The 17,221-nt window shown below is 35.0% G+C and overlaps 1 protein-coding gene and 1 long non-coding RNA gene across 3 annotated transcripts in view; one reads left to right on the forward strand and one right to left on the reverse strand.

The window, feature by feature from the left end:
- Positions 1 to 9,967, forward strand: LOC134141933 (uncharacterized). Its single transcript, XR_009958753.1, has 3 exons — positions 1 to 113; positions 8,152 to 8,336; positions 9,385 to 9,967. It is a non-coding gene; the product is annotated as an uncharacterized LOC134141933 (long non-coding RNA).
- Positions 5,686 to 17,221, reverse strand: part of STK17B (serine/threonine kinase 17b) — a 22,492-nt gene continuing 10,956 nt past the window's right edge. For both annotated transcript variants that reach the window (XM_062578535.1, XM_062578536.1), the window contains exons 4-8: positions 13,514 to 13,658; positions 13,031 to 13,157; positions 11,913 to 11,961; positions 10,376 to 10,555; positions 5,686 to 8,313 (exon numbers count right to left, since the gene is read on the reverse strand). In XM_062578535.1, the coding sequence (XP_062434519.1) occupies positions 8,031 to 8,313; positions 10,376 to 10,555; positions 11,913 to 11,961; positions 13,031 to 13,157; positions 13,514 to 13,658 (784 nt within the window). In that variant the 3' untranslated portion in view covers positions 5,686 to 8,030. The remainder of the gene's footprint in view (positions 8,314 to 10,375; positions 10,556 to 11,912; positions 11,962 to 13,030; positions 13,158 to 13,513; positions 13,659 to 17,221) is intronic.

Below are 17,221 nucleotides of genomic sequence, written 5' to 3' on the forward strand. Positions count from 1 at the left end.
TGAGAATAAAATTGTCTTCTTGTAGAAAGTCACTGGACTCCCTGTAAGGGCCTCCTGATTTCAGGAAAATAAGGATAGTTAAATTGCTTCAGATATAATTCACACCTGTTGAAGTAAGTATTCATTCTTATTTTTCAGACTAACTAATGCATTTGAGTGAGTGAATTCAGCTGCTTGTTCTTAGGTTGAGCAGAGACATGTGTGCTCCAACTAAACACAAAAAAGAATTCAGCTGAACTTCCAAAACCATTCTTAATCCTCCCTAGTCAGGCCATTAGAGGGTTTTATTATCTAAATGACGACAGTGACCTAAGATATTTCCAAGTGCTGTGTCATGTAATTAGAAGTCAGCCTATCTTGTGCACTTACACACTTAGCTTATACTCAGCGAACACTCAGTGTTTAAACAAGCTCTCATACACATGCACGCACAGATAAGGAGCTAAACCAAAGGACAATCACTTTCAGTGCTAGTGAAAACACAGGGTGTTCACTGTGTTAGGAGTCTGATACCTTGACCAATCTCAATACAAATGCTTTCTGCTGAGATTAACTTTGGATTCCAGTTGGGTATGAAATGGCTGTTTCAATGTTAGGTAGCTTGTGTGAATGCTAAATGAGAGGTTTTGATGGTGTTCACATAAGTAATGCACGAAGGGCAGTAATGCCACAGTTTACAGGACAGTTAACCTAGTGGAAAATCCCTATAAATGAGATCTGATTCAGGCCACCACCAACCTTGTGAACTAGACAAACAGCATTATAAAGGCCTGTACATTTAAAACTTGTCACATTTTAAACATAAAAGTCCCTTGGTTACAAATCCAGAGACAAAGAGCCATTAGGGCATTTTTGCTTTGTGCAGTTGTGCAAATTCAAACTTACTTGGAATTCCCCATGTATTTGCTAAAATAGTACCAAAGCTTGGTTTTGATTTTGAAATTAGAAATACCCTACTCAAACATATCCCAGGGAGATTGCAACTGTATGCTATACTAGCTGTAATACATAACAGTCTAGTGAGAAAATATGAAAAGGAAAATCCTTGCTATTTCTGTTTTGAAGTGAATGAATCAACAATTAGAAACTCTAAATACAGAAGGCAGTAGCACATTCAGTGCACACTGATCTACCTGAAAATTCTTCTGGTCATTACAATTCCTACTGCTAGAATGTGACTTTTCTTCTTTATCTGATTAGGAAATTGGAAATACTAACCTGCTTTTACTATTTGGAGAAGGAAGGACACAGTTAAGTTGCTAAACTTAGGAATGTTATAGAGAAACTAAATTTTTCATATGTAGTATTTTTCACTATCAGTAAAACTTTGTACTTTGCAGAAAACTAAGATGTTCTATGCTGCTGTTTATTCTTTTCCCCCTTTTTTCCACAACTGACTCTTTTCCAGCAGTGATCAGTTAAGCAGTTTATTTACATGAACATAAAAACAGTTGGTTTCATTTGCTTTGTCAAGATCACAAGATGGTATATTGAAAAAAATGGTTTATAATCTGTTATTTGTGTTTAGATGAAATCTCACTTTCATATGAAATCCCATCAGTCATATCTAACAAAACAAACAAAATCTAAGTTCACCAGTAAAAATGAGATCAAAAGGATAAACCAGTGAAAGAATGAAAAGGGAGTACACAGAAGAATAAAACAGATACTCCAAAGTATGTTTGTTAAAACCTTTCTACAAGTAATATAAAAGAAAGCAGTCTTAAAGTCCATTATTACCGAAGCCTACAGAACATAGGCATTCAATATCATATAGTTTGAATATTATCAAATAAGATTTTAGAACTAAGTTTTCATTATATGAAAGACTTAATGACATACAGTTTTTATTCCACCTTGATACCTGAGTAAAATTCTGAAGTGCTAGTAATCAAGAACTTTTCCTCCCCTCCCCCCCCCCCCCCCCAAAAAAAAAAAACAGAAGCAAAAGTACTGAACAGTTGAGTAATACGGCTTATTCTTTGGAATTAACAAAACTTAAGCCAGAATACTGTGCACAATGAAATACTTCACTGTCCAGATGTTTTGTCTTCAATGTGGAAAAAAACCCTTCAATTTTTACCCAAAGTAGTTACTGGCATGCTGTTTTGACTATAGCAAATGAATAACATTTGAAAGTACAGACTAACAAATGTAGTAACTCCTGTATATACAAAATTGAAAATTTTCAGATTCAAATCTTGCTTTAAAAATAATTTTGGGAAGTTTTTTTTTTTTTCTTTTCCTTCCCCAGAGGCTTCCAATAAAGTCTGAAGACCATGTAGCTAGTGTGAGTATGGAACAGTATGCTTTAATGCAGTGTAGGTGTATCTTCTTAAATGCCTATAACTTGTCACTCAAATTAAGTTGTATTCCTAAATCACTCAAGACAATTTCACTAATCACAAATGAACTGTAACATTACATACTGGAATTCAATCCCATGTTTCCTTTTCTTGTACTCCGCTTAGTCTAAAATCTCTTTTGGCTATTGCTATATACATAAATAGATGTATTTTTAGTTTTAGAACTGAATATAGATTTTCTCACATCTTCCCTTCAAGGACTCACTATAGTTGTATATAAAACAAATAATTGATCTCACAGTGGAAAGACCTTCAATGAAGCAAGCAGAGCTTTCTCACAGAGGCTTCTCATGGTGTGTGTGTGGGGGGGGGGGGGTCAAAATACAAGTGCAACCATTTAGAAAATAGTGTTCTAAATATTTATTTCTAATTCATAATTGTTGTTTCTTCTTTTTTAAAAAAATACTGTCTTTAACTGTATTTTCCACAACAGCTTTTATGTGGCCAGATTATTCACTGGCTCTCTCTCTGTCTCTCTCTCTCTCTCTCTGTCTGTCTCTCTCTCTCTTTTTTTTTTTTTTTTTAATAAATGGCATGAGAACACCCAGACAAAATTCTCTGGTGGGAAAGAGGAGAAGGAGAAATTAAATTCTTCAGATGAAGTCTATTTGAATGAAGGGTAGTGTAGAAAAAAGAATTTAAGCTGTATTTTAGGTACACCTCTCACAGATTATTTTTTACCTTATAAATTTTATGCCACCAGTAGGCAGAACATTCATTTACTCAGATGATCATATCTCTGACTGCCTGTACCCATCTTATTAGCACCTCAGCAATCTGCAGAGCAAAGAACAGTCATTAACAATGATTTCTATAAAGGAAAAGTTTTAGTTGTTGGAATTCACGTTAGGGTGATTTAAATCAACAGTTGGTACTTAAGCCCTTCTGTGCGCAGAAGCAGGACTTGAATTTTGGATAGCAATTAAAATACAATTAGATGCAGTAATTATTTCAAAAAGATAATAAATTTAATATTTTGACTCACCATGAATGGTGAGACATTACACTTAGGCAAGTTTTCAGAGGAACAAGACCCTTTTCAAGCTCAAGAATTTCTTAAAGAACAAAAATAGGTAACTATTGCTTGTATTCCATAGTTAGACCGTATCTAAACTAATAAAACATGAATCTAAGTAATGTTTTTAATACTGTTTTTTTCTATGCAATTCTGTAGTATTAGAAAATTTCCACCTTTTTCAAATACACACACACACACACACTCTATATATATATATATATATATATATATATATATATATATATATACACACTTTTTTTGCTTTTATGGTCTTAAGTCTTGTTAGGCACATCCTGTGGGTTCTTCAATATAGAGTATGTAATGCAAAGAAATCAAATTGTAGACAGGACTGCAGTAGTATTTCCTTCCCCTAGAAAGGGTGATAAATATGTACTTACTGTTTGTATAGTTATTCTTAGGGACATACTGTACTGTAAGACATGTTTAGTCAGACCAGTCTTTTGCTCATACCATGAAGGAACTACTGACGATCAAGAAATGACTTTGAGAATCTGAAATAGAGAGTTATAGCACAGATTTACCATAGACTTCTATAGTAAATGCAACAAGAAAACGATTTAAGGGGATCTGGGGATCTGTCGGCTGGAACATCTATGCCTACAATCTGTTCCATGGTCACAGCCATTCAGAAGGAACAGGAGAGTCAGCTTGAACACCTCTCAGTGCTAGTATCTCTTAAATAATAATGAGTCTTTATTTTTGCTATCTAAATTATCATAACACTAAATACACATATTTGTATTTCAGTTGTTGGTATGGTGACTTACTGGCTCTGGCTGCAAATGTGTTTGACCCAGAAGGTTTCTATTCACACTTTTCTCAAAGGTGAAGTCTTCATTTCACTGGAAGGCAACAGTTTTGTCACAGATGTTACTGGGTCAAAAATCATCCCTGCTCTTCCTATTCTGTTGTGAAAGAATTGATTCTTTGAATACATCTTTTATCCAAGAGTCACTTTAGGGCTAATGCTGTAACAGCTGACTGGATTGAAAATTCTCTTTTTGTGCTGCAACTCATGTATGTGCTTCTGATTGAGGAAATTTGATACATTCCTATGCGCTGGTAGGTGGCTTGAAAATTTAGCTGTCATTTCATCATTAATTTGATAAACTTCATATCAGCTGACTCATCCTGTATCTTGTTTTGGTTTTTGGTTAAAAAAAAATATTAATTGCCTATTTTTGTCTTGCCTTGATTTTGCAATATACATTTCCAAGCATAACTTATCTTAAGAGTACAATCACACTTGTCTCATTAAGACTACAGTCAGCTGTTAGAAAAATTGCTCTGACGTGCCTCCTTTCTTAGGAAACCTTGGAAATGATAACAATTTTAAACAGTCTCTAATTGCTACTAGTGTTATACAGACTATAGTTTTTCTAGATGTCTTAAACTGATAAACCTAATGCATGAAATGTAAATACACAGATCATTTCTGAACGGAATGCTGCGAACAACACTGAAGCAAGTACATGGATAGAGTATTCCTTGCATTGAAAGAGAGCTCATTCATGCATTTCTAGCAATGAGGAAGTTTTCGTTTTGTCAGTGAAATGTGTCTTCGTAGGAAAGGCAGCATCCAGATCAAAAGAATGAGTTACTAGCTCTTTTGAGTACAATCCTTTTTCTAAAGAAGAGTTTCTTTAATTCGGTCATCTACTTGAAGGAAAAAAAAAAAAGGCACAAATGTAGGATTAGTGCCCTAACAGCCTATTATGTGTGTAGTACTCATGCAAGTTTCCTTACATAGCTATTATGCAAAAGCCATTAGAATTTAACAAAAATATCACCTCAGTAAATACTACAAGATACAAGACCACTGCAGATATGTATCTGTATTATACTTATAAAACAAATATGATCCTAAGAGTCCCAGGGAGCTAGCTAATAAAGATATGATTAAAAACAAATGAAAAAATAATCCCCACAAACATTGAAAAATACAACCTTTATTTATTTATTTTTTACTATAAAAAGGTAAAGAACTGCGTAGAAATTTGACTTCAGTAATCTTAAAATGTTTCTCATCACCCATTTACAGTTGGTAATCCCCAATAATCTGGCAGAAAGCAAGATGGGCTAACATTGTCTATAATGTATATATTTACATTCAATATAAGATATGGATGCAGAGTAATTTTTAAATAAAATCAAACAATGATGCAAACAAACCAGATTCAAGGTATACTTTTGAATTTACATAAACTACAAATAAAGTCTTTAATCCTTATCCTTGGAAAGGACAAAATTTCATTTATTGAAATTTAAAAATAAGTTAGCTCCAAAAGTAGTTAGAAATGTAAACATCAGTTACCATAATAAAATCTTTAAGGAATATTTAAGATAAAGTGCTGGCATATGCGTTCAGCTTTATTTTCTGGATGTTAAAAACAGAACACTAGTATACAAAGACATGAGATTCCTGGTTGTAATCTCAGTTTAGTAATATTTTTGGATAATTTTAAAATGTAATTAACTTTGTAAACCATTTTTCCCACCTTTATCTTTTGTAACTTTTGACAGTTTCTTCCTTTATCTTAAGTGAACTTTAAATTGTGAGTGTATGTGTATAAAACAGTTCATATTTTTAATTTACACAATTTAAATTAGACTCCATGCTGGTAGGGAATTATTTTTTTTAAATAAGACTAACTGGAAACTTTGACAATGGTATGAAGTACCTGAATACAATCCAATAACTACATCCAATGAAATCATTCTATAGTTTCTATTATCAGCATCACAGAAAAAAGTTACATGAGAATTAATGTGCAGAGAAGAGTCACTGCAGTTAATTTATACATAGGCATTTGAGCTTCATCCATGCCAAACATACTTGTGATTTCATTTCACATGAGTTTAAGTCTTAGAAAACTTTTATTTCTGACAAACAAACAAAAACTTAAAAACAAAAATATTGGTTTTACAGGCTTTACTGCAGATGACTTCACACTTGTCAAGATGAATATCACCCAAATAAAAGACACTAGTCCTGAATTCCCCCATCCATTAAGTCAAAACCTTATACTGAAACCTATTTGCAAAAAATTTGTCTATTCCTTTTGGCACGCAGTGGGGAGATAAAAATACAACCTTTTACTTGTCATTCTGTTTACTTACTTCTCATATGATGTTCCAAAACTTCTGTTTGCTTAGTTACTGACAGATCCATAGACACATTTGAAAAAAAAAAAAAAAGAAAAAAATATCAGGACTGTGATATTCTAATATACAAAAACTAAACCCAAACCAAAAGAGGGTAAATCTGTGCAGTGAGGAATGGAAAATTGCAAAGGTATTTCAAAGAGCCCTTTCAGAACATTTCTGAGAGTTTATTAACGTTCTGTACACAGACTTTTAAACTCAGTGTTGTTACGATCAGGATTGTATCTGTCAGTATTTCAAGGGTAAACTATAGTTTCAGGCTGTTAAAACATGATTAGCATTTGCTCCAAGCCAAAATTTGACATATGTATTATTTCACAGATCTTAGAAATAATAAGAAGAGATATCTCTTTTTTAAGTCTTTATGACTTAAAAAATGACAAACCTAGAAAACAAAGCAAGTTTACGGGTTTAAAACAATTTCTGGATAGTTTGTCTAATTACTAACACACTGCAGTCCATTTCTCAGAGCGGGCATAAGTATTGTGGGTAACAATAATTGACAGAAAAGATGCACTGAGCATCTGCATTAGAAGGGCATAATAAAAAGCTGTTAAATGCAGTTTCACTGGCAAAAATGATTATACTCAGTTATTAGTTTAATCTCCGAAGCTTTCTTTAAGATGAGGAATAGATCATTACAGGTAGACAATACTATTTTACAGAGACTATATCAAAGGAAACCCGCAGGTGTGTCAAATATGCCCATCAGCACAGGACCTTCATCCTCTTCTAATACAACTTGCTGATAAGAAGCAAAGGGCCACTAGCGCTAGGAATGACAGTCTATCTATGCTCTATTCAATCTACCCGTGTTCTATTCAAGCACTGCAGAGATTCAATACAGGAAAAATGCACACAATATGCATTGTAATCTTTAAGCAGACCAGACCAATAAGGCAGAAACATTTTCTTAACTACTACTGATCCTAGAGAAAAGGCAGTTGTCCAAATGGTCTCAACAGATGTTTGATATTCCCAAAGCACACTATTTTTTAACTTTCATTTAAACTGATGAGAATGGTTACAACTAAGCCTAGTAGGAGAGCTCAGTTCAGTTTCTCTGCTTAGATCAGTTTATTATCAAGATGTAATAATAAAAATGTGTGTGTTACTCAACCACTGCTTGGCAAAGTTTGAGTTTAATTAAACTCATTTTCAGGTTTAATTTGTTCAATCTGGCATAATTTTTGGACTAAAACTTGGAAAGTGCAAATATATTTAATTATACCTTCTTTAAAAACACAACATAGAACTCATTCTATTGGTGCTATAACTTCCAATTTCTCAGGAGTTAAATCCATTGCCAGCAACGGACAGAAAAGGAAGCACCAGCATAAAAGGATCAAAAGTGCATTTCCAGTACGTCAATGCTGCATGAATTGGGAAGTCATAATCTTATATTCACTCCTGGAATAGATTATGCTAAATTCATTTCAAAAAAAGTCTATAAAAACACATTAACATATGAAGTCTGTCATGAAGTCTTGTGGATACTGCAATGAATCATCAAACCGAAAGCGTTTGGAGACTGTACTGCTGTCCTCTGGAATGTTTTCTTTGTCTTCCTTGTTGCCACAGGTACCATTACAACTGGATTTTATATTCCGCTCTTCTGAGTATTTTGTTGTGTGTCCTGGCATCACAGAAGGGCAGCAAGTTTCTTCGGGGCTACACAAGAGTATGAAATCCCCTTGCTGTAACCACAAATGAGAGAGACAGGCCTCTGCTGTGGGTCTTTCCCTTTGAAAGAAAAATACCAAGAGGTAAGTTGCTTAAGGTCATTTCAGAAGCAGAAAAAAATAGAATTAAAGTAGTTTTGACATACACAGAGAATGAATTGTAACCACAACTGGCATTACAGAGGGAACAACATTACACAGTTAACATTACTGCTTTTCCACCCACCAACCAAAGCTACTAAAAAGTGCAATAGAACCTATTGCAGTTCAGGGTTCATTGTTAGCAATGTGCATCTAGATTTCAGTTGATTGTTCTCCCTATTGCTCTATTTCAAAACTGGTAAATTTTTAATCAGACCAAGGATCAGGTACTTTCTAGATAGTATTCATAGTTCTTTAGTATGTTTTCGTTATTATATATATATACATACTTATGCTTTTTAAGTCCTGCATTTTACATAGACTGTTTCAAGCAGGAAATCTTTATTTAATGAATGTTCAGTCATTCGGTTTTCAGGGAGGACCAAATGAGGGGAATTTTTCAAGTATATCAGACTTTTACTGTTGGAATCACCCTAGACTGGTGTAAATTATTCCAAAGTTACTTCCAAACAGACTTGAGATCATCGGATAGTTCTGTTAAATAATCTAGTGCAGTGCTACTATGTGTGTTCTGGATTGGCAAGTTCCACAAAACTGAAAATACGATAGAGCCCACCTACCTGCTCCCAACTATGCAGAAATGCATAAATATTTTTTGGTCAGAGACCGCTGACTTTATGGAGATGACAATCTTGGACAGATTTTTCCTCTAACGTTCAAGAAGGTATAGTCATTAAGCAGTGGAAAGGGAAAAGCAGTTACTAAGAATATAATGAAGACTCTAGGATGCCCAGAGGCAAGACAGCAAGTATAGTAGCTGTAGCAGAACATCAAATTTCCCACAGGTCCATACTAACATTTACTGAAGCAGGGTCTTCATAATTCTCTCCCTGATGATACAATGGTTCCAATGAGCTCTTTCAGTTGTTAACAAACCCTTTATGTGAGATTATAAAATAGAAAGTACTTTTCATCCTTGATCTTGTCCTGGCTAGACATAAGGTAACATGGAGTCTCTATTTCCTCAAAGCAGGCACTTCACAGATGTCAGCTGCCACCGTCATCCCTCCTACCAAAAAGCCTCCTCCTCAAACAGCAAGGCTCACTCCTGTTCTGTGGCACCTCTCTGAAGAGGATAGTGATTGCCAAATACAGATGAAAACATGCAGCACTAGCACTGATAATCCCTGACCATGCCTTGTAGAATATGACCACCTGACTTTGCTAAACTCAGATACTGTTACAAGATTGAGTCATTCTCCAATTGCCTTTTAATTTTTTTTCTTGCATTTACTTGTGTGACAGTTAAAAATTCAATATTTAACACTATACAGCAAGGGCACACAGTTTTTGTGTACAATTCTCGCACTTTCAGAGACTAACATCTCACAGTTCAGCTACTCTGAAAGGCCTCTGAACTCACAAGGAACGTAAAGTTACGGAAATATGCATTAGAGGTACAAAAGTTTGTACTTTTGATTGAGAATGCTTTTGACAAGATTGAACATAGCAAAACGCTATTCATTCCTGAAGAATGTTCAATCACAAGACTATAAAGTTTATGTGTAAACTGTATTAAAATAAAAAAGCTGCATTAAATATAAATCATGAAACAAAGCACTGTATCAAAAAGATTGTATTTTTTTTTCTCTGCACATGGAATAATAAAAGGTTAAGATACAGACAAGAATCTGATCTTTCTAGAATGTATTTCTTAAGATTTGTGATAATCTGTCTTCCAAATGGTGGTACAAAGAAAGTCAAAGTGAGCAAACTCAGAGCACTGACCTGAAAACAATAGCCAGACACTGAATCAAAGATCCTTTTCTTACATTATGGAAAACCAGAAGCCTGCATTTTTAAATATCAAGCTGATACTACCCAGTGATCAAATCAGTGCATTTTGAAATGTGTAACTGATCACATCAGTGATACTAAACTTTTATATTAATATTCACTTTATCCAGATGCTTCAAAAACACAAAACATAGAATTCTTGCCCTAAAGAATTTGTTACTTACTCTGGATTTTTGATGAGAAGCTTTTGAACAAAGTCTCTGGCAGGCTGTGAAATTGATGAAAATGTTTCTTCTGAATAATCAACGTTAACTTGAGATATATTAAGGAAAGTTTCTTGATTATCAGCTCCCACAAATGGAGATTCTTGTGTTAACAGCATGTACGAAATTACGCCTATGTTCCTGAGATAAGAACACAACGTGTCATCCTACATAGGGTCAAAATCCCATGTCCCCCATTTGTTGTGCTGCAAATGAGAACTTTTTGATGTATGCCGTACCCAAAAGAAGTAGAAACAGCGTATGATTTCTTCACTTTTATGTGATTTGGCTGTGTGTGCACGTACACACAGATGGAAATGTATCCATGTATCTCAATGAAGGGATTTCTGAAAATTGCTTACTCTCACAGACACCGTTTTCCTCCCACTGAGGCTTTTAGGAGGAGCAAATATAAAGCTTGACATAGCCAGTTCTTGGAGGTATGGCAATTCTGGAAGTCAGAATTTGCAAAAAAATTTAAAAAAGGACTTTCAATCTGCACATAAATAAACGACACCTATCTTGCATGTTTCATAACAATTCTGGGTGAAGTATCGAAGGTAGACATTTAGTCAACCTGTCGGTAGAATTAGAAACTGATTTGTGCCACAGTATCCTCCAGCTCAGATCTTTCTCCATAAGAACATGAAAGCAAATACTGTATCGTGTGATCTGTTACACATCTGAGATGGTTTCTTAATGCATGGAAAAGTGTCTAACCTTAGTAGCGATCAGTATGGAAAAATGTAGCTGCTGTGTACTAGTATTCTGAGCATACAACCAATAATTCGCTTTTATCTCTTCCCATAACAACAGAGAAATAATAAGTTGTTAAAGTTCACAAACAGATTTAATAACTTTTTTATGGGTTAAAAATTCTAAAGGAGTAATCAGATCACAGCAACTTTCAAAATCAAGTTGTGTGTTATTTGTGTATATAAGCACATCTCAAAGTTAGACTTCACACTAACATGGCTCATTATGTTGATACATGAATCCACAATCAAAAAGTATAGCTTTAAGTAGCCTAAGATACTTGTTTCGTTTAAGAGTCATTCTGCAGAAATTGATACTGCTCTAAAAACAAGAAGTGGAAAGTTACATTCTTAACATTTACATAGTAAGGGTTTTTTGGGGGGGGTGAGGGTGATAGACGTTTCCCAAAGTAGCTAATACCTGAAGTAGTTCACCAGTGTTATCCACAAGTAACTAATACCTGAAGTATGTTATCCAATAATAATAATTATTCCCTTAGAACAAAGGTCCATGCTCTGTGTGCTCAAAAGCCACTGGCATTCCCTACTAATTGTGGAACAATACAGACCCATATGCAGTAATTCTTGCCAGTGCCAGTATATATCCTGAGCACTGTCTTTCTCCTTTTTTGTAAGAATTTTTATAAGCAAGATGATAAAATTGCTCAAAACCTGCATCTAGCCCTTAGATTGCTAATTGGTCATACCTGCCTCATCAAAATGAATTATAGCACACAACCTACCACATATCCGTAGCTGTGGTAATAGGATCGTAGTTTAAGATTTCTGGAGCTAGAGAGAGAGATGGGAGAAAAAAAGATGCTTTAATAGGTACTATATATTCAAGTGTCCTTTCAAACATACTCTGATTTTTTGGGCAAAGATTTTTTGCCAACCAGTATTATAAGACTAAGCATGCAGTTTAAATAATCAAGTTTATTATTTCAAGGCACAAGTGTGAAAATTGTTATGTCAGTTCGATCAGACACATTGACACTTAACTGGTTCAGACTTAAATTGTAATACATGACATAAAGTCTATTCTAAGTCCCAAAATATTTTAAATTCAGATGGATGCACAGATAAGATCTTTTTTAAAGAGGTTTTCCAGTATATAGCTTTAAGAAGAACACATGGTAACAGGTGAAGAACAGAACAGTAACACTGTGAAGTCAGGTGATTAGGCCATTTTTAAGATCAGCTGCTGTTAGTATATGCTGGATATCACACTATGGATCACAGGCTTAAGTGCTCCTAAAAAACGAGTGTAGACAGACCTTTAAGGAAACCTGCTTCACAGAGAGGATCAAGTCATAACGACATTTGCTTTCCCAAGAATATTTTGATCTTATTAAATCATCATACTAAACTGTATACCTAATTCAACTAACATGCTTTTCGTATGCACGCTAGAGTTGTGTTTCAGCTCTAATTGCAAAATTTTAACAGTCAAAAATTCTTAATTTAACCCATAAAGCTACTCAGTTGTAAAGAATGCACCACAGCAAGAACTATAGCATCGAATTAGAGGTGCCCTTATTGATATAGTCTGGAAGTTTCCGGGGTTAGGTTTAGCTCAGTTGGTTAGAGCATGGTGCTAATAATGCCAGGGTTGCAGGTTCGATCTCCGTACGGGCCACTTGTCTGAGGGTTGGACTAGATGATCTCCAGAGGTCCTTCCAATGTTAGCAATTCTAAGATTCTATGAAATATTCTCTAAAGGAAGAGAACAGCAAAACAAAATGTTGCTTTGTCTTGTTCTTTTTTCTCTAGTAATGGCTCATAAGTTCACAAGTACAATGTATGAACTGTTGTTTCCAGGAAACTGCACATCAGAAATTTTAAAGGAATTCTTCCATACCTAGATATTCTGTTGTTCCCATAATTTGCCGCAGTTCACTAGAATTCTCAATCTTCCGAGACATACCAAAATCTACAATCTTTACATCACCAAGAGGATTGACACTGCTCAGCAAGATGTTCTGAGGCTAGAATAGAAAAGTTTTACTTCTTTATTTCATAAACTACAAGCTGCACAAAAACAATATACCAAATGACATTCCAGTTTATATTATGCAATACTTGTTACTGAATTTTATTTAAAAAATTTTTTTAAAATGCTTATACTTGCAGTGCTTATACTGTTTTGACCACAGAAATCTGCACACTGCTAAACAGAACAGAGACTGTTTGTATTCTAAATAGTCTTCTGTATTCTATATTTTTATTTAATCGCTAATATATTGCCTCTTTTCCTCATCTTTGTTATAACAAATGATTTTGATGCTTACAATATTAAATTGAAGGTAAAGTACTAAAACAAAAAAGTATGATGTTGCTTCACCTTTAAATCAAGATGCACAATATTGTTTTCATGCAAGCAGCAAAGTCCTTCAAGTATTTGTCTTATAAGTTTTATAATATCACTTTCACCAATTCTGTCATCCAGGTCTGGGATGCATAAGTTAAAGATTTCTCCTCCAGCAGCACTGAAATACATTCAAGAACACTGATGTATTAAACTTGAAATGTCAAGCTTAGATGAGAAGAACTTTACACATAGTATCTATTTATATCAATTTTATGTGTGTTTGTGTGTGTATATATATATATATATATATATATATATATATATTTTATTTACTCACTATTCATCCTAGAAGCTGCCAAGAAAATTATTTTTTAAATACATACATGCCAAAACATAACATGCAAGCACTTAGAAAGGGAAAGAATGAGGAGGGGGAAATCTAATGATGGGGTTTTTTTTTACCTCACAGCAGGCAATAGGGGTTGAGACAGTAAAAGAATTTTTGGTCAAATTCCTCACAACGTTTTGGAAATCTCAGCCTTGCTTTCTTGCAACTGGGCCTGACCAAGCCTTCATGAAGATGAGCTCCATCATCATTCTGTAATGGAAGAAACCTACCTCTTGAAATGAAACCTAGAATTTCTGGAACATGTCCAAGCCTTCAATTAGGCTAGTTCCATAAACAATTTGAGGGAAGAAAGCTCAACAGTATTCCTATTGTTGGATACACTATTATTTCAAAAGGTACAAAACAACCTTATGCAATAAATAACTAGAGTTGCTGAAGAATATTTCTGGGTGGGAAAAAACTGCACAGTTACTATTATAGGTCCTGCCATTCTGATGAAAGACTAAAAATCACGTATTTCTGTCAGAGGTACCAGGAAAAAAAATCTAGCACTCTGATGATGTTGCAAGACACAACTGTAACATGGAGCTTAGTCAGCCAATTAACAGTATCTTCCAGAACTCCACCAGATACAAAATATTCAGAAATACAGGACCTCAACTTTGTCACTTTGAAATCTCCAATTCCAAACTAATAACAAAGATGAGATTGACAAGCTTCAGGTTTTCACACAGCAACTCAAAATGGCTCCCTCAGAATAAGGCTCTTACTTCCTTACCGAAAACCCTACCATTAGTAGAGCACAAAGGAAACCTGAAAATGACCTTGTGTCATTTTTGTGCTGTGTGTGGTTTCTTGGTTATTATTGACACTGTGGCAGTACAGAGTGTTTCCTTTCATGCAGACTTTGAAACTATTACTCAGACCGCTTTAACTGCATGAGATTTCTCTCTCTTTAGCATAAAGGAGTTCCTCAGAACTACCGATCAGTAAGCCAGAATTCCATCCTTAATAAAACAATAATGTTTATATTAAAAAAAAAAAAAAAAAAAAAAAAAAAAACTAAGATAATGGACAACATGGATAAACACAGTTATTACCCTGCTGGAGCTCCGCAAGATGTCAATAATGCACGATCTGATGCTTTCTATGACAAAAATGTGGATGAAGGGAATGGATATAATTTACTTCAACTTTAGCAAGGCTTTCAATGCTGTTCTTTCACAAGATTCTTGTATCGAAGTTGGATACAAGTTGATATGGGTGGATAACAGATGGATGAAAAGCTGAACAGCTCTGCTGAAAGGCACTTGGAGGTCCTGGCAGACAGCAAGCTGAATGCAGCAAAGAAGGCCAACAGCATCCTGGGCTGTAGTAACAGTCCATAGCCAGGCAATTGAAGCAAGCGACTCAACTCAGCACTTAACAGACCACATCTAGAATATCACGCCCAGTTTTTGGCTCCCCAATTCAAGATACTAGCAAACTGGAGAGAGTTCAGCAGTCAGTCACCAAATCAAGAAGTAGGTAAGAGTACCAAATAAGCTGTAGCATAACTAAACATAAGGTATCTTGAGAAAAATAATCTAATACAAGCTTATAAAACACTAAAGTTGGACCTGGCAGTTACAACTCAGACGTATCTCAGAGTAATTGTTGACATTTCTCTGAAACAACTGGACCAATGCACAGCAGCAGCCAAAGAAAGGTAACAAACATTGCGTATCATCAGAAGGCTGCTGAGAACAAAACAAAGCAGCAAAACGTTGCTCTATGTAAAATCTTAGCGTACCTCAAGTACTGCACACAGTTCTGGTCTCCATATCTTCAAGAAGGTGAAAAGGCAAAGGAAAAATAAGAGAACGTAACAGTTGCTTTACAAGAAGAAACTGAAGAGTCTGACTCTTCCGTTTGAAGAGGAGAAGGCTGTCGGGGGGAGAGGGGGGGTACAAGAATAAGCCCTAAAAAACACCAAGGCTGGTTCAGAGATGAACTGTTATTCATCGAATCCCGCAATATGAAAAATAGGAGGCACCTGATGAAACTAGTAGATGAGTTTAAAACAAATATAAAAGAAAAGTATTTCTTCACATAGCAGCTAAAGAACATCTGCGATTTCTTGCCACAGAAGGTAGAGAGACAGACGGTACCAGCAGGTTAAAAAAGGATGAAACAGATTCACAGACTAGAGGTCCATAAACAGATATTAAAAAAAAAAAAAACAGGCAAAGATGTATCTTCTGCTATCCTCAGCAGAATACTTGTGTTTGCTGGGAGAGTACAAGGAGAATGGATAGCAGAAAGTGGATAGGCTCATTTGCATCTTAGCTCTTCCTAAACAGTATATCCTTCAGGCATCCCTAGAAATAACCATGGGTTAGATCAACCACTGACCTGAGTGTGTATGGCCTTTCCTAGTTCTGCATAAGCAAAAACTAGATGGATTTGAAAATTAATTACTACAGCTGCCAGGTACAGCTGTAAAATGAATTAGTTCAGCTGCCAGGTTTCTCTCCCTGGATAAGAGGTTTCTCCAGTTAACTTTGAGTCACAGATTAGAAGAGTAATAATCTTTTTTGTGGTACTGTTGAACAGGTGTTGAAAAGTGTTCAAGCCTTTAGCAATTCTTAATAAGGCCATCTTTGTAGAGATGACTGGCATCTATTCCTCTGTTTTATTTAAAAGATATGAGCTTTAACATACACTAATTCTCACTATTACATCTTCCAAAGAACCCCATCAACATACTCCAACAGTACTGAGGACCATATGTAGCCGGAAAACTATGGTGAAATGGGAAACACAAATTTACAACTGAGAGAATCATTTCTAACAATTCTTTGAAAGTAATGCATTTTAATGAGAAACATTAATAAGTCCTGCATCTTCTGGCACAGAAGTAAATAATATAGAAGTGTAATCAGCCCTCCACTCATCTCAACAGCATTAGGAAAGCTTACTACAAAACTTCTGAACACTGCTATAAAGTAGACCATTAAGATTAACACCATATTACTAGGAAGTAGTATCATTACAGAGCTGCAGTAAACAAGGCAAAGTTGGCTGAGCTAAAACGGAAGCACAAAAATCAGTATCACTCTTATGTGAACATGCACTTAATAAGAAGTTCCAAACTTGTCACCTGGAATTTGCCCTTACTTCTAGATTATTAAATTAATATTTCAAGAAGAACAGATAATACATTTGGAATAATGTAGTTCCATATAAGAACGCCCCCCCTTTAAAAAGAATGTATATATGTATATATATCGAGACAGACAGAGAAAAAGAGAGAGCGTGAGCAACATGGTAAATTCAAATTAATCTGTCATCGTGGGTATAGACTACCATTCATATCTCTTCTTCTCTTTATACATAAAGCCTAAATCGTA

This window comes from Rhea pennata, chromosome 6, assembly GCF_028389875.1.
Source record: "Rhea pennata isolate bPtePen1 chromosome 6, bPtePen1.pri, whole genome shotgun sequence".
In the NCBI taxonomy this organism is placed as follows: domain Eukaryota; kingdom Metazoa; phylum Chordata; class Aves; order Rheiformes; family Rheidae; genus Rhea; species Rhea pennata.